Here is a 26,468-nt window from a genome sequence, read left to right as displayed (position 1 = left end):
CAGCCAATGGGGAAGCCAGGCTCTCTTCCACCTGATCCAATGAGTAATTAAGAGAGGGCTTTTTCTTCCCCACCTCTCCCCTCCCTCCACCCTGCTCCCCAACGAAAGCTTAACAGGTTGGTGGTATAATTTGGAGATTTTCAAAGGTGTTGTACTAGGAGCTTAGGCAAGAGCCGGGGTGTCTTCTTCCAGCTCCCTGGGCGCTGTCCAGCTGGGTGTGAAAAAGCAGGCAAGAGAGGGACGGAAAGGGTGAGGCAGGCAAGGTAGGTGAGGGCGCTTAGCAAAGTTGGAGAGGGGCCTAAGGCCATGAGTGAGCCGGGCTCACAGAAGACCAGCGAGGGCACCGTTTCTCGCCTGCTCCATGTGGTGGAGAGTGAGCTTCAGGCAGGGAGGGAAAAAGGCGACCCTACAGAGAAGCAGCTTCAGATCACCCTGGAGGATGCTCCGCTCTGGCAGAGGTTCAAGGAAGTCACTAACGAGATGATCGTGACCAAGAGTGGCCGGTGAGTCTGTCGCCCGCCCAGGGGGTGCTGGCAGGGCTTGGCTAGGGAGGTGGCACCCCTTGAATATCGAAGGGGCTGCCGCTGTGTCTGCAGAGGCAGTGAGGTCTGATTTCAACACATTCGCAGCGGGGTCAGATCTCACCTTCCCCCGCTAGCCAACTTGATTCATAGCTTTGAGAGCATCAGAGAGGTACCGGATGAAGCCACCTGTCTCACATGCATTTTCAGTGGAGAAATTCCGAGAAGTTACTGTAACGGTGGGGGTGATGGGGTGTGTGTGTGTGGCAGGGATGCCCCATAGGCTGGAGAAATGCACTCTTTGGACTAGTTGCATGCCTGAGCAGACCTGAGTTCCAATCCTGTTTAGATAAAACAAAAGCCAATTTTATTTGGAAGCTGGATCATTTTGGTTCAAGCCTAGTAAACTTGCCAGATGTTTTTGACTGGCTGGAGACTGGGAGCCAAAGGGAAGCCTGAAACTCATCGCCTGTCACTCCATCTGTTTCCCCTGGTGTGTTTGTGGACAGCATTCATTTGAGGTGCTGTGTGTTTGTGCTGATGTGAGAGCTGTCTCAGGAAAAGTCAGTGCCCCTAGTACTCTGCCTTAGAGCCAGAAGATGCCTTCTGGAATTAACGGGCACTGATCTCTGCTGAGTTTCTTGGATTCTATTAACTGCAGTGCGCGAAGGGACTGTCGAGGTCATATTAGAAAGTTTCGCTTAGTATCAGGGATGCAAACATTTTGAATGCTGACTCAACGTCCAGTTGCTGTGCACAGACCTTTAGGGTATGCAGGATCCCAGAGGGATAAAACCCTGGGAGGCATTTTCAGTGGGCTTAGTTTTGCCAGGACTCTAATTATGACACCCTCAAAAGAAATTTGGCTAGCAGAGAAAAGTCGAGACAGGCTTTTGTCCTTGTGCAAAATGCTTCCAGTCCTGATGCCTTGATTTTCTGCTTTTGAATAAAACACACAGTATAGAAAAATGAACTATTCCTGAGCATCTGGGAGAAATATGAACTTGAGAGTTCTTCCATCACATTAAAGTGCTTCCTAAGTGAAAGTTGAACCAGAAGTAAGCCCATTTCAATAAATTGTGATTATACTAGTAGCAGGAATATCAACCTTGCTTAATAATCTATATTTTCTTTCTCTCAATAAGTCCCATATTTACTTCATATACAAGGTTTATTGATTTTAATATTTGTAATTGTAATTACATGGGTTTCTTCTCTATCTGTACTTATACATTATTTTTAGCCTCTGTTAGAAAGAAACATAAGACATATTTTTAATTTCAAAGAATCATCGCAAATTTTCAATTGGATTTAGTCTTCCCTTTCAATGCAATTATAAAAATACCATTATGCTTGGCACTGGGTAGAACTTTCTTTGTTATTCTTTGTGCATGTAGTTGGGCTGCCAAAAACCCTCATGCTATCTATTGGATGGTCAAAATGGTCATGTATTAAAGTAAAAAGTAAATACAGCCATCAAGAAAAATATGGCTCCTCTCTTTCAATAAAAGTTTCTGAAACCATCGTAAAATCTAATTTAAAAATGTTATATTGGATTGTACTTTTACCATTTAAGAATTTTCTCTTGCCTTTTTTTTTGTCACCTGTTTAAACCCTGTTTAACATGTAAAATTCTTCATGTTCAAAGTCACTTAAAAGTAACTCTGTGAAAATACTCCACGTGGAAAAAAGTCTCGTTGCAGTCAGATTGGTTCGCCCTGGATGTCCTGTTACCGCCTCCCCCTTACTGTGGTTACAGTCTTTTTCTTCAGTCCTCGGAAGCTCACTGAACCGTTTAGGGTCAGTCAAGGCTTTGCCACGAGATAAACACTTGGTTACTAATGAATGCGCTTGGTCTGAAATTGCTCTCAGTCTGTGGAGTTTCTCAGTGCAGGCAGCAGCCCATCTTACTGTTCTCCACGTAGGCGTGCCTTCACCTCTCTGTTCTGCCATCTCTGCTCCTGTGCCTGTCTCTTCTCCCCCTAACCGTCTGTTCTCTCTCCCCTTTCCCCCATCTCCTCTGTCTACACCTTCCATGCCTCCTCCAAATCCCCGCCCTCCACACCCAGTCCTGAGGCTGACCCAGGGTTCCGTGGCCCCTCTCTGTGGAGAGTGTTCCTGGTGTGTAGCCCCTGCTCCTAGCCCCTTTGGGTTGCATTAACTGCCTGGTCTTTGGGGGGTTGACTTTTTGATGTTTTTAGAAGAGGTTTCGATTGGGATAACTGTGTAACTCTGTACATCTCTTAAGGTCTCATTGTTCTGCATAACAGCAAGTTTTGAAATGGTGTGGGATGAGCTGTAGAAGGAGTAAAAAGACTCATTGTCAAAAGGAGGCCTGCTTTCCTAAGTTTAAATCAGAGGGTTGCCTCTGGCGTTAACCAGAAGAACGGAAGTGAGAGGATTTTCCTTGAAAAATACTGAATTATTCCCTAAGGCCGGCATCTGGAACCAACCCCTCTCCCCCCTTCTCTTCCTTCCTTCCTGTTAGGTCTTAGGGTTCGAAGAAGGAGCAGAGACGGCTGGTTAGAGAAGACTTTATTTTAGAGGGGACAGAAAGGGAGTAAAGAGAGAGTGGGGTTGAGCCTGCCTGGGAGAAGGCTTCGCTCCGTTTGAGCAGCCGGCTGCATCCCTGTGTAAGCTGCTTGTTGGGGGAGGTGCAGAGCACCACGGGGACCCTGATACGGTGGGTGGAAAGGTTCCTGCAGTACGTGGCAAACCCCGGCGCAGGGCTTTCTAGAACAGAAAACATTCCAGTAGCTTTGGGATGAACTATCTGAGCCCAGTTTCAAAAGGCATGGGGGTTCAGGCCCAGTGTTCTCACAAACCCAGCACTTTAATACATATGCAGAAAGAAAAAAAGAAAAAAAAAACTTTTGCGTTACGTAGACGAGCTGGGGAGGGAGAAACAGCGACAGGGAGGGGGGGACGCCGTCTCCATGGCTACGGCAGCTGACGGGGGCGTGGTTAGGGAGTGGTTTCTCCCCTCTCCCTGTGCTGGCATCAGTGGAGCGGTGGCGGGAATTGAGCGCCTTTTAGCCGGATATTGTGGACAAGGGGATGAATGACGTGTTGGACCCCTGAGTGAATGAACCGTTTCCATAGCTGAAGGGCGCGTGGCCCTAGATGAACAAGAAGAGATAATCGTTATGAAGGGTGAAAAGGAACACCAGCCAAGGTAGCCAGGAGGGCTCTTGAACCAGTTGTTTGAAGAGTCAGACATCCGATGTTGAATTCTGGGTGCTCCATCAGCTTGCGAGCAGCATCCGATCGAGACTGGGTTAATTCACAGAAAAGCAGCGTTCTTGTTTTGGGTCATTCTCCCAAATGCTGGTTGTGCCTGCAAGTGTGGCACGTGGTTGTAAGGGCTTGCTGTGGTTCATTTGGGTTGCTCTTGTTGAATTATAGGACGGCATACACAGAATTCTGCTTCGTCGGCCGGCGCCGCGGCTCACTAGGCTAATCCTCTGCCTAGTGGCGCCGGCACACCGGGTTCTAGTCCCGGTCGGGGCGCCGGATTCTGTCCCGGTTGCCCCTCTTCCAGGCCAGCTCTCTGCTGTGGCCAGGGAGTGCAGTGGAGGATGGCCCAAGTCTTGGGCCCTGCACCCCATGGGAGACCAGGAGAAGCACCTGGCTCCTGCCATCGGATCAGCGTGGTGCGCCGGCTGCAGCGCGCCGGCCGCGGCGGCCATTGGGGGGTGAACCAATGGCAAAGGAAGACCTTTCTCTCTGTCTCTCTCTCTCACTGTCCACTCTGCCTGTCAAAAAAAAAAAAAAAAAAAAAAAGAATTCTGCTTTGTCTTTCAGTCACTCTTGCACACATAGGTTAATACCGACCTAGCTAGCAATAGGAGAGCACAGAAATTTATGATCCTAGGCGTAATGCCAGCAAGGACCCTGGGCTGTCCCCTCCATAGCAATGCCTGGCTGAGTGGAGAGCTGCTTCAGTCAAGGGACGACAGGCTTTGTGATTCTGATCCAGGGATCCCTTGACTCTCACTTCCAGGGCCCAGGTTTTTGGCAGAGTGGGTGGGGCTTCCTTGGAAGCCAGCAGCTGTTTGTTCATGCCCTGGCTTTTTGCCTTCCTTGTCCACATAAACTGATGCTTCTCTGTATCCACAGCTCTAAGGGACAAGCACTCCCCCCAAAGCCAGGGACTCTACCATTGCTGTGGCCTAGTTCTCTAAACAACTAGGTGAGGTTTATCAGGACTGGCCCCAGTGCCTGCGAATCCTGGTCACAGTGACCCATCTCATACCTGAGGCTCGGAAACTCACCTTTCAGCAACCCTTGAAAATTTGTTCTTCTCTCTCTCTCTCTCTCTTTTTTTTTTTTTTTTTTTTTTTTTTTTTTTAAGATTTGTTTTTTGGGAGGCAGAGTTACAGACAGAAAGTGGGAGAGACAGAGAAAGAGAAAAATCTTCCATCCACTGGTTCACTCCCCAGATGACTGCAATGGCTGGAGCTGGGCCAACTTGAAGGCAGGAGCCAGGAGCTTTTTCCAGGTCCCCCATGTGTGTACAGGAACCCAAGCACTTGGCCATCTTCTACTGCTTTCCCAGGCCATCAGCAGGGAGTTGGATTGGAAGTGGAGCAGCCGGGACTCAAACTGGCATCCATATGGGATGCCGATGCTGCAGGTGGAGGCTTAGCCTACTGTACCACAGCGCTGCTCCCCCGACCCCCAGCTCCCTTATTCCTTTCCTGGGAAGGATGTTTTACTACCATCTGCTGCTTCTAACCTGGTTCCCTTTTGTGGTCCAAGTCCCCACACACCTCTCACCCACACTCCTCCCAGAATTCTTACATAGCTTTCATCAACATGTCTTCTAGCCTATTATTTAAATATAATCCCAATGTCTCTTCATGTTGGATCTGTACATACTCCTCCCCTGAGGGCTGGCATGTATTTCCAACTCTGGAAAAAGACCCATGGACTTATTTACATGGACCAGAACCTTCCTGAGAGAAGCCCAGGAGAGACACGTCTTCTGGAGTTCCCAGGAAATAAGGCCAACTTGGCAAGGGGGAAAACACTGATGGTTCCATCTGTTATGCCTGTCCAGGGCATTTTTGTTATGGCCTGGCTGATTGGTCAAGCCCATTTATGCATCATGCATGCTTCCTTCCCCTCTTCCCATGATGTGGGTTCGTTGCCCTGTACCACCTGTTACATAATTATCACTATTCCAGTCCCACCCTCTACTAACCATCACCATTCCTTGCACCCAATGGAAGCAACTGCCATAGCAATGACTCATCATGTTGCTGTGCCACTAGGACTTCCTAAAGTTTGCCACTTACCATATGATTGCCTGTATAGGACCAGAAGCAGGGGCATTCTTTCTCTGTGGCAACCAGGCATACATCTGCCTCCCCACCAACTGAACAGGGACTTGTACTCTTGCCTTCCTCTTTCCCCTTTTGTCTTATACTCTAGACCAATCTCTACTTTCCATCCCTCTAACCCACTGTGTTGAGGGACTTTGGACTCACCCCCTTGCTAATCTCATTGGGTGTCTTGTCAGGAATTGGAAGAAGAATGGCCGGACTAGCCATTTCAGTAGACAAAGTAAATAAAATTACAGACTTATCCCTCACTCTCAAAGAAAACATAATGACCTAGTGCAGCAACTGTCTCATCTCCAGGATCAGGTGGATTCTTTGGTGGCAGCAGTTCTTCAAAACTGCCGGGGACGAGACCTCCTCACTGCTGAAAGAGGAGGACTTTGCTTCTTCCTGGGTGAGGAACACTTTGACACCAGTAAGTCAGGTGTGGTAAGAGAAGGGATCGAATGCATTAAAAAAACACACTAACAAAATGTATTACCAAAATAACCCTACCTTATTTTGGCCATTTTTTTTCCTGCCATGGGCAATGTCTCTACTATCGCCTTTTATCCTTATAATCATAGTGCTTCTATTCCTATCATGTATAATTAACATATTTCAAAAGTTCTTACAGGAACAAATGACCGCCATATCTCAAGTCATCATGCAGGAACAACACAAGACTGCTCTTCTTCTGTAATCAGTCTGATCCAGAGTACCGATACCCTGCCCCATGTCTATCGATACTATCGATAATAGTATCAATACCCTGCCCCATGTCAATGACCTCTATCAGCAGGAAGTAGCCGGAAAGAAACTGGTGCCCTATCTCCCTATCTATACTTAGAGAGTCAGGATTGTTGGAACAAGGACATAAGCCTCAGCCATTTTAGCTACTTGCCTGAAGGCAGACAAAATTCCCAGAGGAGTAACTGCATTCCTGCAAGAAACCAGCTTAGTCCCATGCCCTGTGTTGTTCCCCACCCCACTCTCTGCATTCTTTTCCAAGTTCAAAAGCCCACGGGAAAACCCTGTATAAGTAGCTCAGTTCCACCCACTGCCTCCCCTCTGGACTCTTAGCCCACCCTCTGCCAGGACCCAGCCTGCTGGAAGGCTGTGCTCTCTGCCACCTGTTTGGTCTGTGTGCACGCTAGCCGTCATCCAACTCTGCAAATTTATTGTCCCTTGAACAACATTTGTTTTGGCTGTGAGTTCGTATTCTGTCACCTCTCTGTTCTGTCCCCACCCCTATGTTTCCTCCCCCCCCCCTTTACTATGCCTTCCTTCACTTTGATCCTCTTCTTCCTCTTTTCCTTTTTCCAACTGAAAGCTTTTAGTTATTTATGGTCACTGGTCTTTCAGCTCCAACAGTTACAAGACCTTCCTAGAGCTCACTTCTGCCAGTTCCAGTGTATCCAGCCTGTATTTCCTTTCACTTCCATCTTTTAAGCCAGGATTTTAGACTTCCGGTTGCAGAAGAAATTCACTTCTGACTTCAGAGACAGTTACAATTAAGTTAAATCTCTTGCACTTGTTCTCCTAGCCTGTAAGATCTTTATATAAGGGAAAATGCTCTATTTCATGTGTGTTTTCATGATATTAAGTTTCTGGTATAACTGGTGTATCTGTTTGTTAGTATGAGTGTTGGGGGTGACTTTGAATTTGCTGAAGATTAAGGGGTGTTGGTTAAGGACCAGAGCTGAGGTCTATAGTTTCCAGGGATGTCACTGCAAGGAAAGAGACAATTAAGGTTGTGTTATGGGCTAACTTAAGCCAAAATTTAATATTTCGGGTTCTTGCTGTTTACTTAGATAAGAATTCTAAGCACCAGTTCAAACAAGACATGCAACATGGTAAGGTTTAGGATTTATTTAGAGAGTGAGAGAAGTACATAGGAACATGAGGGCTTTATTAAAGGAGAGTGGGTCAAGAGGGGTAAATGGGGAGTTCCATACCAGTCATGTCCAGGGAGCAGGCCAGAGGCTGCAGGTGAGAGGGTGCATGGGCTGGAGAGCCGAGAGAGAGTGCAGGTAGGAGGGCAGGCAAGAGAAAGGCGGGCCCAGCGCTCTGCACTCCTCCTATTGACTTCCAGAAGGGGAGTGGTTACATAATCTGATTGACAGGTGGGTGGAGACAGGCGAGATCATGTAGGGGACAAGTTGGGTGTGTGACCTCCTGTTCATGAACCTAATCCTATCTCCCTGTAGTTCCATATCAGTTGCACATTGGGCAATACATTTTCATACTCCTATAACTTGTGGCTTTCTTTCTCTGAAGTTTACATCTCAAGAGGATCATGGGCATTTGTGTAATCTGCTATTCTCTGGGGAGATAGATGGGTGTATGAGTGAACCTTTCTGGATTTTGCTGTTAATCATCTTTGCTAGTCCCTCACCTACAAAATCTGCCTAATCTCTGCCTCCTTTCTTCCTGAAAACCTCATTCCTCATAGCCTCCTCCAGTAGCACTGGCTCGCAAAAGCCAAAAAAGTTTGCAGGAAAAGCCTGACCTCCAGGGGTTCTCCAAGCATGAGTTCTTGGGGGAGTGGTTTTTACTCTGCTCCCTTGCCCCCACCCCTAGCCAACTCCTTTGCCTTGGAGGATTAAGTAGAATTATTTTTAAAAAAGCTTTATTTTATTTATTTGAAAGGCAGAGTTACAGGGAAGGGCAACACATACACACACAAGACAGAGAGCGAGAGTGAGAGAAAGGGGGAGAGAGAGAGAGAGAGAGAGAGGTCTTCCATCTGCTGGTTCATTCCCCAAATGGCCACAAAACTTGGGCTGGGCCAGCCTGAAACCAGGAGCCAGGAGCTTCTTCCGGGTCTCCCATGTGGGTGCAGGGGCCCAAGGACTTGGGCCATCTTCCACTGCTTTTCCAGGTGCATTAGCAGGGAGATGGATTGGAAACAGAGCAGCAGGGACTCAAAGTGGTGCCCATATGGGATGCCAGTACTACAGGTGGTGGCCTAACCTGCTATACCACAGCACTGATCCCAAGTTATGTTTTGAGTTAGGGACTGATGTACATATTCTTTAGCTCCTCAAAGACTTGGGTTTCTCTGTGATTAAATCTCATCTTGGGAAAAATCAACTTGATCAGAAGTGCAGTTCATCCTTTTTTTTTTATTTGATAGGTACAGATACCTACAGATACTCCCCAAATGGCTGCAATGGCCGGAGCTGTGCCTATCCAAAGCCAGGAGCCAGGTGGTTCTTCCTGGTCTCGCATGAGGGTGCAGGGGCCCAAGCATTTGGGCCATCCTCTACTGCTTTCCCAGGCCACAGCAGAGAGCTGGAATGGAAGAGGAGCAGCCAGGACACGAACCGGCACCCATATGGGCTGCCGGCACTGCAGGCAGAGGATTAACCTAGTGTGCCATGGCGCTGGCCCCTGCTTGCTTTATTTTTAAAAAATATTTATTTTTCATTGAAAGGCAGAGAGGGAGAGAGAGAAAGAGAGAGAGAGAGAGAGAGAGTTCTTCCATCTGCTGGTTCACTTCACAATTGGCTGCAATGGCTGGAGCTGCGCTGATCTGAAGCCAGGAGCCAGGAACTTCTTCTGGGTCTCCCATGTGGGTGCAGGGGTCCAAGGAGTTGGGCCATCTTCTACTGCTTTCCCAGGCCATAGCAGAGAGCTGGATCAGAAGTGGAGTAGCCGGGTCTTGAACTGGTGTCCATATGGGATGTCAGCACTGCAGGTGGTGGCTTAACCTGCTACACCACAGTGCTGGCCCCCAAAAAGAAATCTCATACCCTGGGCCATTATTTCTCAGTTCTTAGCAACTGTGAATCTACTTTCTGTCACTATAGATTTATCTATTCTGGATGCTTCACATCAAATGGATTCGTACGCTCTGTGGTCCTATGTGAATGCCTCTTTTCACTTAGTGTAATGTTTTCATGATTTATCGATGTTGTAGCATGTGTCAGTACTTTATTCTTTTTCATTGCTGAATCATAGCATTCCATTGTTTATTCACTCATCAGGTGATGGACATTTGTGTCTTCCACTTTTTGACTTATGAATAATGCTGCTACGAACATTTATGTATTTATTTTTAAGTGAAACTATACTTTCATTTTTCTTACATATTCCTGGGAGTGGAATTGCTGGGTCATTTAACCAGATAAGGAACTGCCAGGCTGTTTTCCCAAGTGACTGCACCATTTCACATTCCCACAGTGTTAGGTGAAGGTTTTTCTATACCCTCACCAATACTTGTTATCATCTGCCTTTTCTGCTACAGCCATCCTGAGAAGTGCGGCGTGGCGTCTCACTACAGTTTTGACTTGTCTTTCTCTAGTACTAGTGATGATTAGCACCTTTTCATGCGATCATGGCGTCTCTAAAACATCAAGTATAGTCTGAATGTAGCATTAAAGAAGAAAACCTCTTACATCTTTTCTTATGTGGAATGAAAAGTCAAGCTACATTCTCTGAGAGACTCTCAAATGGCAGAGAGAGAGAGAGAGAGAGAGAGAGAGAGAGAGGTAAGCTCTTAGCTCTTAGCTTTCCTTTTGCCTGGCATTTAGCACGACTCACTTCTTCTCATTTTTTAGGTGTTAGCTCAGATGTCACTTCCCTCACCTACCTGTAAGGTCTGTTCAGATCTGGCTAAAGGAGCTCCTCTACCCTTCTTCTGCCTCTGTGACCTCGCTGCATGATGCTCTTGCAAATGTAAAATTATCTCACACATTAAAAAAATCCGTGTTTGCTGCCTGACTTTTCATTAGAGTGTAAGCTTTGTAAACTGAGCTGTGATTTGTTAATCATTGCATGTTCACCTACAACAGTTCCTGGCATACAGCAGGCACTCAAAAATAATTTGTCAAATGAATAAATAAGTCTCTAGTTAAACATTATTTGGGAAAATATGGAAGGCATTTTTCACTGTGGCTGAATCATATTAACTTTCCATACGTCTCAAGAAGGAAAAAGGGTTTAAATGTCATTTAAAAAGAAGCAGTGGGTGAGGACTAAACAGAACGCATGCTTTTGCTTCCTGAGCTCCAATCTCCTCATCTGTAAAGTGGACATAGTAACGTTTACCTCCTTGGGGTGAAGTCAGACTTAAAGGAGGCACAATGTAACTCAAAGTCCTCATTGTAGGGTAAGACTCAGTATGTGGTGACTGTTAATGTTGGAAAAGCTGTTTTGCATTGAATCAGGTCCTTAGTCACAAGTCAGAACAACATGAGACTTGGAACATTTTGTATCTGAAGACACCAGCTGTGCTGTCACGTTTGTTCATTTGCATCCTGACCTTGGCCGCTCAGGGCACGTGGGTACATATTGTTTGTTAGTTTCCTTTTTCTTTTCCTTTCATTTTTTTTAACCTTTACATATCCTACACATTCTTACTGATAAAACTTGGGTAGTTTTAAACTGTAGTGTCTGCAATGACCGTTACACACATGATACTCTCTAAAAGATAACAAAATAAAAAGTAAAATGAACTTTAGCATTTTAGAGAAAGCTTTGGACCAGAAGGCAGGGAACATATCTTGAATACCTCATATAAACAAGCCAGACTGCTGGTCAAAATGACCCTGTGTGAGTCCTGTGATCATTTCTGATGTTCTTTCTGGATTCTTTGTAAATGGTATTTGTGCTTTGAGGAGTTGTCTGGTGTCCACACTTGGCCAATATCATGGGGCTTCAAAAATTTGTGGAAAATTGAAATTGAAAGGTAATGTATATTTTCATGAGCTTTTGAAACTTCCTCAAACTATCAAAATAATTGAAAATACTAAAATGTAAATGAAAATAGCTTAATCTGAAACCAAGAGGAAATGATAGGGAAAAATTCATCTACTGAAGAGAGAAGAAAGTGCAGTGGGAAGATTCTGTATGTCGTGGGCAGCATCTCCATGCGAGGGTCATCGTCTTAGTTAACATGCAAGGACAATCCTCTCTTTTCCTCGGGAGGGGAGTGAAGAGGCCAGGAATGCAACTCTTAGCCGAGATCTGGATTTGGGATGCAGCATCTGATGTATTTCTTCCTAGGAATTTCACTTAATTTATATTCTTGTCCTAGCCTCCTATTTACACACACCTTGAACACACCAAGAAAGCTTCAAGAAGTTCATGCAAGAACTCTGCGAATTAATTCACGCAAGGCGCTAGTTCCCATGCCTGGCGTCCTAATAATAGCTCTGAAAGTGCTGGCTGTCTTTCCACCATAGCCAGACCCTGCAGCTGGCCCTCTGGGCTTCTGTTCCTCAAACTTACCTTGAACACTGACTTTGGAAGTTGGAAGCACAAAGGACATCTGCTCTGCTCTCTCCTGCCTGGTTAGCAGGAACCACATCTCTCTGCCTTTCTTTCTAGAGATAGGAATCCAGGCAGAATGTGGGAGAGAGAGTATTCATGGCTATAAAGTTTCTTTTGGGGATGGTGAAAATGTTCTAGAATTGGAAGTCGGCTGTTTGGATACCTTCTCCAAAAGTTTGTGAGAGTAAACTTTCTGGTATTGCCATAGAAGCTGGAAAAGGGATCAATGAAGCCAGGTCTCAAAGTGTATTTCTTGGACACAAATTCCCACAAAACACCTCTGTTGTGTCAGTTTAGGATATGCACAATCCCACACCTTCTTCTTCAAGGGTCATGGTGTGCATTATGTATTAAAGACACTGAGAAGTTAGGAAGGAGAGCAACTGGTCTAACTTTGCATAACCAAGAAGAGTTCCTGTCACTAGTTTTACTGTAAACCAGGTTTTTGCTACAGAGACTGTAACTGTTGCTCAGGAGTAGTGTTCTTTGTGAGACTGGGAAGGGCTGGCGGGTGACATTAGCACTGCCAGGAGGAAAGCTTTGAGAAAGGCCTCTGTGGGAATACCTTGGCTACAGGCTCCTCCCGACTACGCAATGGAGTACAACTTTCCAAGTGAAATCCCGACAGCAGGTGCACAAATGAAAAGAGGCTCTAGGGGAACTGAGTCTTCAGACTTGGCCCCTGTTTTTTCAGGCTCCCTCCCAGGGCACACCATGGAAGGTCTTCTTACAGCGGGCAGACTTCTAGACAAGATCATGATGTCTGCTAATATCCCTGCTTCCCCTCAATGTATTAATGAAGCCGTTAACTCAATATAGAGGAAAAGGTGGTTTAACTCACAGTTTGGGAAGTTAAAATCCAAGATTGGGTGGTTCCCATTGGTTTGGCATCTGATGAAAATGGTGGAAGGGTTTTTTTAACAATCCCCTCATGAGAATTAGCATCAAAGTCACGTCCCCAATGACCTAATGATCTCCCACCAGGCCCACCTGCTAAAGGTTCCACTACCTCCCAATAGCACCATCCTGGGCACCCAGGCTTTAACCCACGGGTCACTGTAGGGACACCCAAAGTATATCCAAACCACAGCACCGAGTTTCTGCCTTTTCTTGCAGACGGATGTTCCCTGTCCTAAAGATCAGTGTCACGGGGTTGGACCCTAATGCCATGTACTCCCTCCTACTGGACTTTGTCCCCACGGACAGCCACCGCTGGAAGTACGTCAATGGCGAGTGGGTGCCTGCAGGCAAACCAGAGGTCTCCAGCCAGAGCTGTGTCTACATCCATCCCGACTCCCCCAACTTTGGGGCCCACTGGATGAAAGCTCCTATCTCCTTCAGCAAAGTGAAGCTGACCAACAAGCTCAACGGAGGTGGGCAGGTACGTGCAGGTCACCCGGCCACTGGCCCTGGCCTCCCCATAACAACAATCAAGAAATATCAAGGGTGCATTTAGGCAATTAGAGGGGTCCTCACTAGCCTCTTCTCCCACAGAAACCAATTATTCCCTGGAGCCCAAATGTAAACAGGAATAAACAGCTCTTAATTGGTGCTTTCAGTTTTTAATGGACTTCCTGATGTTAAGAGAGTGAGAGTGCAGTAGTTTACTTAATCATCGGGGGCTCTTTTCATAGTTTTGTCTTGTGTGCCCTGCTTTTTACCCAGGCCCGGGAGGGAGATGTTTGCAGTACCAGGGTTTTGTTATTCCCTCTCTCTCTCTCTCTCCTCTCTCTCTCTCTTTTTTTTGGTGTAAGTGGTATGTTGGCAATAGACAAATACCTTAATAAAAAGCTGCTCCTAAATGAAATAATTACTACCTCCACTTGGGCATTATGATAATTATCAATAGAATATTGAATCAGCTTTAGTTTGTTAGGAAAAAAATAATCCAAACAAACCTTAAATACGGAAGGTTTTATTTAAGGTCTCCAATTAGAGTAAACAAGATTTCGGGGCTTTTTCCTCTCATTTTCTGTGAAGTAATCGTATTCATCCATGGGGTAAGGCTGGTTCATTACTGTACAAAATGTGGACTGATGTGGGGGATTGGAGATGTAGTTGGGAAGAGAAGGCCTTGATACTCTTCCCCAGGCCATGGACTTGGCTTTGCTCAGCCTCTTTCCCTCAGTTTTGTGGTCTGCTGTAATTTCTCTGTGCTCAGCTGGCACATGGCATTCATATATTAAGAGGTGGAGCCAGTGCCACCTGTGCCCTTATGATATTCGGAAAGTTCCACTTTTTTTAAAAAGATTTATTTATTTTGTTGGAAATGCAGTTACAGAGAGGCTGAGGCAGGGGGAGAGAGAGAAAGAGAGAAAGTCTTCCTTCCACTGGTTCACTCCCTAGTTGGCTGCAATGACTGGAGCTGTGCCAATCCGAAACCGGGAACCAGGAGCTTCCTCCAGGTCTCCCATGTAGGTGTAGGGGCCCAAGGATGTGGGCCATCTTCTACTGCTTTCCTAGGCCATAGTAGAGAGCTGGATCGGAAGTGGAGCAGCTGGACTCAAACTGGTGCCCATATGGGATGTCGGCACTGTAGGCAGTGGCTTTATCCACTACACCACCACGGGGTCCCTCCACTTCTTTATTAAAACAAGAAATTGAAAAGCACATTGTTATTGCCTACCAGACTTTACAACTGGAGACTTTCAAATAAACCTTTCATTTGAATCATGAAGGGTGGATTATATGTAGCCAGCAGATTTCCTTCCCTGCAGTCACTTGTTTTTTTTTTTTTTTTTTTTTTTTCTTTTTGGACAGGCAGAGTGGATAGTGAGAGAGAGAGAGACAGAGAGAAAGGTCTTCCTTTTGCCGTTGGTTCACCCTCCATGGCTGCCACGGCTGGCGCGCTGCAGCTGGCACACCGCGCTGATCCGAAGGCAGGAGCCAGGTGCTTCTCCTGGTCTCCCATAGGGTGCAGGCCCCAAGCACTTGGGCCATCCTCCACTGCACTCCCTGGCCACAGCAGAGAGCTGGACTCAAAGAGGGGCAACCAGGACAGAATCCGGCGCCCCGACTGGGACTAGAACCCGGTGTGCCGGCACCGCTAGGTGGAGGATTAGCCTATTGAGCCGCGGCGCCGGCCTTCCCTGCAGTCACTTGTAAAATGCAGCCATTGTCAGTATCTTGAGTTACTAGGAAAAACCCAATACGTTTCAATGAGCTGAAATCCACGTTGTTGCACTAAACATAAGGGAAGGAAAAAAAGGAAGCCAAGATTTTGGCAGAAAGCACAATGAGCTTAAGAACAACACTGGGCATCCCACCTTGCACTTCTGCATAAGCGTCAATGCAATCAATGCTCCTGTGTTTTCTGAGAAAGTTTTCTTGTTCCCATGCCCCATTCATTTCTCAGAGCTGTGGTGGTGGCTCAGGTCACTGAGGATTTGACTTTGTGTGTTTCTAACCAGGGTGGGTGTTGAGCTTGGGAGTGGCCGAAGGTTTTGGCTCATCTATTAACTGCAAAGCCCAAGGCTTGGTTTGGTTTCTTTCTTTTTTTCTCCCATCTCAACAGATAATGCTGAATTCTCTGCATAAATATGAGCCCCAGGTTCACATAGTGCGGGTTGGAGGTGCCCACCGCATGGTGATGAACTGCTCCTTCCCTGAAACCCAGTTCATAGCTGTGACTGCCTACCAGAATGAAGAGGTAGGTATGTGTGTGTGTGTGAATGTCACTTGAGAGAGTGTGGCAGGCTAGGGCCAGGGCGGGGGGTCCCTTTGATTGCCATGACCGAGCCTGGATGATAGCAGAGCAGTTGGGCTACCAGGTAACTGCTCTCCAGTCCCTCTTGCCTGTTTGCTAACGGTGTACTCTAGGTCTTCTCCTGGTGCCAAGAAGACACAACTGTGCATCTCTATAAAACTCAGTTCTGTTGAGACTCAGGAGTCTTTATTCTTGGGTCCTGGGTGCCCTTGGCTTGCGCAGAGCTGGATGTGTCTGGGATGGGCATGATGGGCAAGGGTAGCCCGGGACTACTTTCTCCTGTTCTATAAGCAAATCAATGGGATTGATCCAAATGGGCACGCTTCTTGGGGTTTGATTATGTGATCTATCTCAGTTGTTCATTCTTAGCATTGCAGTGTGGCTGGGTCTTTTCCTGCCCAGTAACTCTGGCTGAGTGGTCAGTATACAGAATCTGGTCTCTCTGCGAGCTGCTCTGGGGTCCATCCCTGTCCTGGAGTGGTTCTTAGGCCTGCTGACCATCAGCAGCACCTGGGGAGGGTTGGGTTCTTTTTGATTAAAGTCTAAAAACATTTAAAAGTAATATGTGTTTGAAAAGCACATAATAAACTGATAGTACTTCTGAAGTTTGTAATGTAAAAATAAAAAAATAAAAGGCGAAGATGCACTATTTTTTGAAAGATTTATTTATTTATTTGAAAGGCAGAATAAGAGAGAGAGAGAGAGAGAGGGAGAGAGAGAGAATCTTCCATCTGCTGGTTCACTCTCCAAAATGACCGAATTGGCCAGTGCTGGGCCAGGCTGAAGCCAGGAGTCAGGAGTTCCATCTAGAATTCCCACATGGATGGCAGGGGCACAAGTGCTTGGGCCATCTTTGGCTGCTTTTCCAGGTACATTAACAGGGAGTTGGAGTGCAAGTGGAGCAGCCAGGATTCGAACATGTGCTCATATGGGATGCTGGCACTGCAGATGGCAGCAAACCTTCTGTGCCACAACAGTGACCCCCCAAATGTACTATTTTCCTTTTGCCTTTGAATACCATTTCCCATGTACACATAATATCCCAACATATCTTTTTTCTACTCATTTCCCATGCATATATAAACATATGAGGGGGTCTTCAAAATGTTCATGGAAAATTTGAATCATCTTTTAATTCTATTTCCCACAAACTTTTAAAAGTACCCTCATATATACAAATGTGGATTTCCCCTTATACATTGGCTTTTATTCTATGTATTAACCTGAAAATTTCTCTTCTTCTCTCAGCTTGGCAGTATATTATGGATATTCTCTATATGATTATATTCAGGCATATCTCCTTTTCTGTAATGCCTATGCAGTATTCAACCGCACAGATAATACTATATTTCATGTAATCAGCCCCCTACTAATGGACATTGAATTGTTTCGAGTTGTTTATTTTTTATTGCAAATACTGCTGCCATGGATGTCCTGGTGCCTCTATCCCTGTTTGCTAGACATGGGGTTGTTCTGTCAGGGCAGTGGGTATTTGGGGTTTTGGTCGACATTGCCACATTGCCTCCTTCGAAAGGCTGTCAGGCCGTCTCTGCTTAGAGCCCTCACCCCTTTATCAACAATGGCAATAGTCAACCTTTTGTGACAATCTGATTGTTTAAAACATGATAGCTCATTGCTTTCCTCTGCATTTCTTGATTGGGAAGCTTTCAAAGAGTTTTGGCTCCTTCCCAACCACATGAGCCCGAATCACCAAGAATGGTGCCTAGAATCTGTTGTTTTCAGGAATCTGGTGATCAGTCTCATTTGGAAACAATTCCCTGAGTGCTTCTGCGTGAAATTAGGTGCAGATTTAACCCCCAGCACTGTGGCCCTCTTTTCGAAGACTACTCTGGCCTCCTGGCAGGGCCCCTGCAGTAGGTCGTGGGAACAGAAGTGGACCAGCAGTTGCTCAGTGGCTGCCCAGCAGCCCTCCCTCTCTGCTTCTTGTCTCAGGAGAGATTCTGAGAGCAGAAGGGGTGGCTTTTGCCCAGCGCCTCATCCTCCCGGCAGTGCCCTGTCCCACTCCTGTGCTCTTTGCTCTCTTAGTTGGTGGCCAGCACTTTCTCAGAAGGGTTTCCTGGCATCAGGTGCTAGACAGTTCTCTTTGACCCACTTGCCCAACCCTGGCAACCCATCCAGTAAGCTCCCCTGCCTGCTGTGTCTACCTGGGGGTCTTAAGCATGTTCCCACGGCAACCAAGCTGGCAACATCTAACCCAGAGACCCTCTGCAATGTTTCCTGAGGTGCTAGCTGGGTGGGGATACGTGGGAGGTCGACAACGCTCCTGTTAGCTTCATTTCTCAGCTTGATCACTCCAGGTTTAGCCAAGACCAGATTAAGATTTATGTAATTGAGAGGCAGAGTTACAGACAGAGGGAGACACAGAGAGAGAGAGAGAGGTCTTCCATCTGCTGGTTCACTCCCCAAATGGCTGCAACAGAGCTGGGCTGATCTGAAGCCAGGAGCCAGGAGCCAGGAGCCTTTTCCAGGCCTCTCATGTGGGTGCACTGCTTTCCCAGGCCATTAGCAGGAAGCTGGATCAGAAGTGGAGCAGCTGAGACTCGAACCAGTGCCCATATAGGATACTGGTGCTTAGGTGGAGGCTTAACCTACTAAGCCGCCGTGCTGGCCCCTCCACCCTTATTTTTATTCCTGTTTATATCTCTGTCTTTGTCTCTACGTCCATCTCTATCAAAATCTCCATCTTTTTCTCAGTTGCTTGCTCTGTCTCTGTCTCCCTCTCCCTCTCTATCTTCCTTTCTATCTCTATCCAAATCTCCAGCCTTATTTCTGTCTCAGTTTCTAGCAGTCTCTGTCTCTGTCTCTATCTCTGTCTCTGTCTCTATGTCTTCATCTCCTCTATCAGCATCCCCAGCCTTCTCTATAGTTCAGTTTCAAGCTCTGTATCTGTCTCCGCTCCAACTCTAGCTCTGTCAACATCTCCAGCAATATCTCTGTCTCGGTGTCTACCTCTGTTTCCATCCCATTCCCATCTCGTTCTCCTTCTTCTCCATCTCCCTCTTTATTTCCATCAAAATCTCCACTCTTATCGCTCAGTTTCCAGCTCTGCCTCTGTCTTCATCTCCATTTCTATCCTTCTCTATCAACATCTCCATCCTTATCTCGTCTTAGTTTCTAGCCCTGGCGCGCTCTCTCTCTCTCTCTCTCTCTCTCTCTCTCTCTCTCTCTCTCCTTCTCTATCTCTACCTCCCTATCTCTATGAAAATCTCCATCCTTACCTCTAATTTAGTTTCTAGCTCTGTTTTCTGTCTGTTTCCCTCACCCTCACCCTCTCCATCATCTCCAGCTCCAGCTCCAGCTCTGGCAACATCTCTCTCCTTATCTCTATCTTGGTATCTATCTGTTTCTATCCTCTTTCCTGTTTCTGTCTCTTTCTCCTTCTCTGTCTCTATCATGTCACATAGCTCCAAGGAGGAATGCAACAGGCTAAGGCTAAGTGAGCTGAAGATAATTACAGTGAATGAGAGCAATAGTTTATTTATTTTTTTTTTTTTGCATTAGCCTGGCCCAGCACATTAGTGATTATTTAAGAATGAAGAAATTGATGCTGTCATGTTCCAAGGCGGGATATCATCTGTGCTATTCTTCACTGTATTACAAGTGCCTTGAAAAGGAACTCACATGGGGTAGTTGCTTAATAATTGTTGAAAAATGTGTTATAGATTTAGCACATCAGGGCTTTATTCATTTCCAATGCTTTTCCCTTTCTGTGGTCACTTTAAATTCATTTATCATTTTCACCATATGTCATGACAAAGTGTTCTTTGCCAGAGACAGTGAAACTTAGTGCAGGAGTAACCAAAGAAACACGGAGAGGTAAAGTATCCTGGTTTTTATCAAAATTCACAAGTGACAACAAAGAATTCTGACTATCTGTGTGCACTCCTTTTTTACTAACACCTCTTTTCTTTGCAAATGCAAGATAACAGCTCTCAAAATCAAGTACAACCCATTTGCCAAAGCCTTCTTGGATGCCAAGGAAAGGTGAGTAGAGAAATTTCAATGACATCATCTAAATTGGCTCCTGAAAATTTAAAATGAATTAGACTAGTAATTCTTGCATTATCTTGATATAAATGTGTTTTCTTTTTTTGTTAAGATTTTATTGTTTACTTTAAAGTCAGAGTTATAGAGAGGCAGAGGCAGAGAGAGAGAAAGGAGCTTCTTCTGGGTCTCCCATGTGGGTGCAGGGCTCAAGGACTTGAGCCATCCTCTACTGCTTTCCCAGGCCATAGCAGAGAGCTGGATAGGAAGTGGGGCAGCCGGGACTCGAACTGGCGCCCATATGGGATGCCTTTACTGCAGGAGGCAGCTTTACCCGCTATGCCACAGCACTGGCCCCATAAATGTGTTTCAATATCCCTTAAGTAGCCAACAAAATCAAGAAATTTCAGCTTATAATAGGGTCTAGGAGAACCCCTAATTGCAAATGTATTTTCAGCCCATTTTACTGTAGATTCTTGAAAGTAGGGCAATCATGTTTTTCAAAAGTGATTTAGATTTTTAAAAAAGATTTATTTATTTACTTATTTGAAAGGCAGAGTTATATATAGAGAGGGAGACACACAGAAAGGTCTTCATCTACTGGTTCATTCCCCAAATGGTTCATAATGGTCGGGGCTGGGCCAAGTCAAAGCAAGGAACCTGAAATTCCATCTGGATTTCCTATGTGGGTGGTAGGGGCTCAAGCATTTGGGCCATCTTCCACTGCTTTCCCAGGTGCATTAGCAGGGAGCTGGATTGGAAGTGGAACAGCCGGGATTCAAAATGGCGCTCATATGTGATGCTGGCACCACAGGCAGTGGCTGTGTGCTCTGGCCTTCTCCCAGTCACCTCTGAGTAATATGGTTTGAATACGTTGTTCTTGTAGAGACTACATTTAGACTACAGAAGCTGAGATCTGGTGGGAGATTCATATTTTGCAGATGAGAGAAGTCAGACTTCTGGGCATATGAATGATGATGCTACCACTGTGGGCCAGTGAGATGACACCTCTGTATACTTCCTTGCAATTCAAGGACAAAATAAAAGATCAAAGTGCTTATGCTTGATTGTTCTATCTACAGGGTCTAAAACATAAATATGGGCACCTTTGAAGTGTTCAGACTTTTACTGATATTGAACCTTTCCAATCACACTGTCCAAACTTTTCTTTCATCTAAAGGCTCTGGATTAATGGAGAGAGATTTAAAATGATGTGTCAAGCAATCTGTCATTCAATGTTTGAGTAAATTTTGATGGTGTACTTATAACTTATCCGGATAACAAAAAGTCTAGTGTATGAGATGACAGAGTCTATAGTCAGAATATTAGTGGTGCAGCATCATACAAAGAACTTAGGACTTTGAGGAAGAGATTCTGACTCTGAGCCTTAGCTTTGCCATTTCCTGACTGTTTGATCTTGCAAGCATCAGTTTTCCTCCAAGGTATACTTTTCTTTCTTCCTTTTTTTTTTCCAATGAGGCTTCTTACTTCTTTGTATGCATTATATCCCTAGGAAAAGAATCCCAGGATTTTCCCTTCTCTGTGTTTTTGGCTTGTTCCTTCGTGGTCCATGATGCCAGCTGTTGTCAGGACAATGGAACCCTGCAGACAGGATGAGAGCAGATTATTCTTCCATTTTTTTCTAGATAGCTGGGTTGCAGGTCATATCTCAGAATGATCACTCCACACTTGTTTAAGCTGCCTGTGAGGTTCACAACAGTTTCTCCAGTTCAGTGATTTCAGATTTGCCCATGTAAGCATGCTTCACCCCACAGTTAGGAACTGGACAATGACTTAATAAGAACCCGGCATTTGCCCTTCTTTTTGGCCTTGTGGATGCTCTTGAGAGCCTTAGCTAGGATATTTATACACCATGGGAACAGAATGGTAGTGGGAAGAGTCAGACCAACTTTTCTTTTTATTTTTTTTAAAGATTTATCTATTTTATTTGAAAGGCCGAGTTACAGATAGAAAGGGAAAGGAGAGGAGAGGAGAGGAGAGGAGAGGAGAGGAGAGGAGAGGAGAGAGAGTGAAAGAGAGAGATCTTCTATCCACTGGTTCATTCTTCAGATGGCTGCAACGGCCTGGGTTGAGCCAAGCCAAAGCCAGGAGCCAGGAGCTTCATCCAGGACTCCTATGTGGGTAGCAGGGCCCTAAAAACTTGAGCCATCTGCTGCTGTGTTTTCCAGGGCATTAGCAGAGAGCTGGATCAGAAGTGGATCAGCCAGAACTTGAACCCGTGCCCATATGGGATACAGTATCGAAGACAGTAGCTTTATCTGCTATGCCTTTTTCTTTCTCCCTCCCTCCCTCCCTCCTTCCCTCTTTTCCTCCTCCCCTCCTTCCCTCTTTTCCTCCTCCCCTCCTCCCCTCCTCCCCTCCTCTCTTCCTCCCTTCCTCCCTTCCTCCCTTCCTTCCTTCCTTCCTTCCTTTTCTTCCTAAGACTTATTTATTTGAAAGAGAGAGAGAGAGAGAGAGATCTTTCATCCACTGGTTCACTCCCCAAATGGCCACAACAGCTGGGGCTGGGCCAGGAGCCAGAAACTTCTTTTGTCTCTCACATGGGTGGGTGCGGGGGCCTAAGCACCTGGGCCATCCTCGGCTGCTTTCCCAGGTGCATTAGCAGGGAGCTGGATCAGAAGCAGAGCAGCCAGTACTTGAGTGGGTGCCCATATGGGATGCCAGCACTGCAGGTGACAGCTTTACCTGCTATGCCACAGTGCCAGCCCCCAGACCAACTTTTCTAATCTACAAGTGAATATAGTCATATTTCTCTCACGTTGTCATCAGTAATCGTAATGACACCACATATGTAATTGTGTCCTGAGGTCCTTGAAACCTGCAGGCAGGATTATTGAAGGCCAAAGCTAATAGAAACAGCTGTGGATGTGGTAAGAGGGGGAACAGTTTAAGTGCACTCGCAGAGCAATTGTCCTTAGTAGAAACAGTGACTTAGGGGAAGGAGGGCCGCTCTGAGACAAAAGGTGTGTGGCTTTCTTATCTCGAGACATTTAGTGCTCTCCAAAGAGAATTTTGGGTGTGCTTACACTGGACTTGTGTAAAAGCTGGACAGCCATGGTGCCCTTTCGTTACTTTTCCAGAAATCACCTAAAAGATGTCCCGGAGGCGATCTCTGAGAGCCAACACGTGACGTACTCTCACTGTGAGTTGGGTGAAGGCTGGGTGGGAGGTGTGTGGGGCTCTGTGTGGTCATCTCCCTGCACACTCCAACTGCCTGTCTCGACAGCAACTGTGCAAGCTCTGTTCCAAATCCAGACCCAACGTGGTGTTTCTTCCACTCCAGACAAGTCAGTGCCCATTCCAGAAGGCCCAGAGAGCCGGCGTTCCTCAGCTTATGGGGCGTCAACAAATCTTAGGAGATGAGACTGGAACTGGTGAATTTCTTTTCTTTTCTTTTTTTAAGATTTATTTTTATTTATTTGAAAGACAGAGTTACAGAGGGAGGTAGAGACAGAGAGAGAGGTTTTGCATCTGCTGGTTCACTCCCCAGATGGCCGCAACGGCTGGAGCTGTGCTGATCTGAAGCCAGGAGCCAGGAGCTTCTTCCAGGTCTCCCACACGAGTGCAGGGGCCCAAGCACTTGGACCATCTCCCACTGCTTTCCCAGGCCATAGCAGAGAGCTGGATTGGAAGTGGAACAGGCAGCCATATGGGATGCCGACACTACAGGTGGTGGCTTTACCCATTACGCCACAGTGCCAGCTCCCTCTGTGCTGTCTTCTACCTTGATGCTCTCCACTATTTTTTCCTTAGTTCTGGATTTCTCTTTCTATTGGTATTTGCTGACTTGGGAGCTGGTCACTATTGCAATGCCACAGACAGACTGCGGCCTGGCCTATGAGGCCGAGTCTGCCTTTTGGAAGGCTGTAGGGAGAGATGGCCGATGCACCTGGGATTTCAAAGGTAGAGTTGAGTCTCTATGACCCAGAGTGCTAAGAGGTGGCCTCATGGCAGAGGTAAGGCCTGCAGCTGCAGCAGAAGCCCCAGGCAGAAAAGTCAGCCCTGGTGTCTGAGACACTCTTTAGGTTATAGGGACTTGCCAGGATCCTTTCTTCAGTTTTTGCAGCTTTGCTCCATCCTGCTCCTAAATCTGCCTGTATTTTCTACGCTGGAAGTGACACGTTGTCCACATAAAGAGAAGCGGCTCTCAGGAAAGCACTTTCCAAAAGTGACCTGGAAAAGCAAACCTTCCTGTGGGAGTTGGCTCATGTGTGGCAGTCAATGAACTTCTTGAGGTGTGTGTGTTACATGGGCCCAACTCAACGCTCCTGAGAGGCCACTGTCTGATTTTGCTCCCTGGACACTTGACTCTCAATTCTACTCGTCAGTGTAGGGGTGTTCAACTTTTTTTTTTTTTTCATTTGAACAGTTCAATAATTTCATTCTGAAATAAACTGACAATATTCAGCTAGCAGGAAAAAAAGCATACACATGTATAAGCAGGCAGAAATGTGAGAGCCATACGCAAAAAATGAGACTCAAAGAAAAAGCCAGATAGTTGAAGCTTAAATAGCATTTTGAGCTATAGAAACAAAGAGGGGGCTGGAGCTCCTGGGGTGGGAGGTAGTGACCACAGATTATGGAAGGAAGATGCACTAAGGAAAGATTATCTAATTATGTAAATGAAGTCTCACAGGTAATAGCCTTTTTTTTTTTTATTTTTGACAGGCAGAGTGGACAGTGAGAGAGAGAGAGACAGAGAGAAAGGTCGTCCTTTTTGCCGTTGGTTCACCCTCCAATGGCTGCCGCGGCTAGCACATCGTGCTGATCCGAGGGCAGGAGCCAGGTGCTTCTCCTGGTCTCCCATGGGGTGCAGGGCCCAAGCACTTGGGCCATCCTCTACTGCACTCCCTGGCCACAGCAGAGTGCTGGCCTGGAAGAGGGGCAACCGGGACAGAATCTGGTGCCCCAACCGGGACTAGAACCCGGTGTGCCGGTGCCCAAGGCGGAGGATTAGCCTATTGAGCCATAGCGCCGGCAGGTAATAGCCTTTAAAGGAATGTGACATGGGGGGTAGAGATCTCTACATGGTAGAGTAGAGAGATCTCTGGTACATTCCGATGAGGCAGATGCCTTGCACCTGCTGTTTACTTCTACACTTGCAAATCTCCCCCACTGAGGACAGCTGTCCAGACCAGTCCTGTGTCTGCAGCCCTTCTAAACAGCAATTTCAAAATGTGCTCAAGATGCCTAGCGGCGCCGGCACACCGGGTTCTAGTCCCGGTCGGGGCGCCGGATTCTGTCCCGGTTGCCCCTCTTCCAGGCCAGCCCTCTGCTGTGGCCCGGGAGTGCAGTGGAGGATGGCCCAGGTGCTTGGGCCCTGCACCCCATGGGAGACCAGGAAAAGCACCTGGCTCCTGGCTCCTGCCATCGGATCAGCGCGGTGCGCCGGCCGCAGCGCGCCGGCCGCGGCGGCCATTGGAGGGTGAACCAACGGCAAAGGAAGACCTTTCTCTCTCTCTCTCTCTCTCTCTCTCTCTCACTGTCCACTCTGTCTGTCAAAAAAAAAAAAAATGTGCTCAAGATGGCTGTTTTGGGGAAGCCCACTGTGATCTTCCTCATGTGGTGGTGACTCCTTTGGTCACGTGTTTATACAACAATGGAAAAAAAGGAGACAGCAAAACAAGTTGTTGGCAATGATGGAAGACATATTTAGTAATAAAAATTCTGTACAATTTGTTCTTAGAAAAGACTAAGCGACAGTGGATTCTAACACCAAGCTCCCATTGCCTCGTTCCTGAATTCCAGGTGACAGTCCTTGGCCAATTCTTACAAAAACTCCAGTCCTGCTGCATCCTCACCTGTGGACCTCTCGGCTATTTTATTTATTTGAGAGTGGAGTACTGGGGGGCAGGGGTTGGAGAGAGGAAAGAGAACTCCCATCTGTTGGTTCACTCCCCAAAGTCCGCAACAGCTGGGGCTTGGTCAGGTTGAAGCTGGGAGGCAGGAATCCAACTCAGGTCTCCCACATGGGTGAGAGGGACTCAACCACTTCAACCATCACCTGCTCCCTCCCAAAGTGTGCCTTAACAGAAAGCTGGAATCAGCAGGGACGATGGGATGAAACGCAGGCACTCCACTATGGAATGCAGGCATCCCAAACAGCGTTCCAACTGGCATCTTAACTGCTAGGCCTAACACCTGGCCCTCTACTAAGATTTTTAAAAAAAGATTTATTTATTTTACTTGAAAGTCAGAGTTACACGGAGAGAGGAGAGGCAGAGAGAGAGGTCTTTCATCCGCTGGTTCACTCCCCAGATGGCCGCAATGGCTGGAGTTGTGCCAATCCGAAGCCAGGAGCCTGGAGATTCTTCCGGGTCTTCCACATGGGTGCAGGGACCCAAGGACTTGGGTCATCTTCTAGTGCTTTCCCAGGCCATAGCACACAGCTGGATCGGAAGTGGAGCCGCCTGGTCTTGAATCAGTGCCCATATGGGATGCTGGCACCACAGGTGGCAGCTTCACCTGCTACGCCACAGCACCAGCCTCTCCACTAAGGTCTTCTCTGTGGGTCTGTATTACCAAGTCTCAGCCTTTGCCCAGGAACCCACTTGCAGCACAGTCTTCTGTTCAGGACATTCCTTAATTTCTATGAAATATTTTGCAACCTTA

At 46.6% G+C, this 26,468-nt stretch overlaps 1 protein-coding gene across 1 annotated transcript in view; it reads left to right on the top strand.

The window, feature by feature from the left end:
* The first annotated feature begins 306 nt into the window (after positions 1 to 306).
* TBX19 (T-box transcription factor 19) overlaps positions 307 to 26,468 on the top strand; it is a 38,700-nt gene continuing 12,538 nt past the window's right edge. Inside the window, exons 1-5 of the mRNA XM_002715636.4 lie at positions 307 to 503; positions 13,241 to 13,505; positions 15,639 to 15,773; positions 19,774 to 19,835; positions 22,937 to 22,998. Of these exons, the coding sequence (XP_002715682.2) occupies positions 307 to 503; positions 13,241 to 13,505; positions 15,639 to 15,773; positions 19,774 to 19,835; positions 22,937 to 22,998 (721 nt within the window). The remainder of the gene's footprint in view (positions 504 to 13,240; positions 13,506 to 15,638; positions 15,774 to 19,773; positions 19,836 to 22,936; positions 22,999 to 26,468) is intronic.

The sequence above is a fragment of the Oryctolagus cuniculus genome, chromosome 7 (assembly GCF_964237555.1).
Source record: "Oryctolagus cuniculus chromosome 7, mOryCun1.1, whole genome shotgun sequence".
In the NCBI taxonomy this organism is placed as follows: domain Eukaryota; kingdom Metazoa; phylum Chordata; class Mammalia; order Lagomorpha; family Leporidae; genus Oryctolagus; species Oryctolagus cuniculus.
Note: the sequence above shows the minus strand (reverse complement) of the source record. Positions and strands in the feature narration are given on the sequence as shown.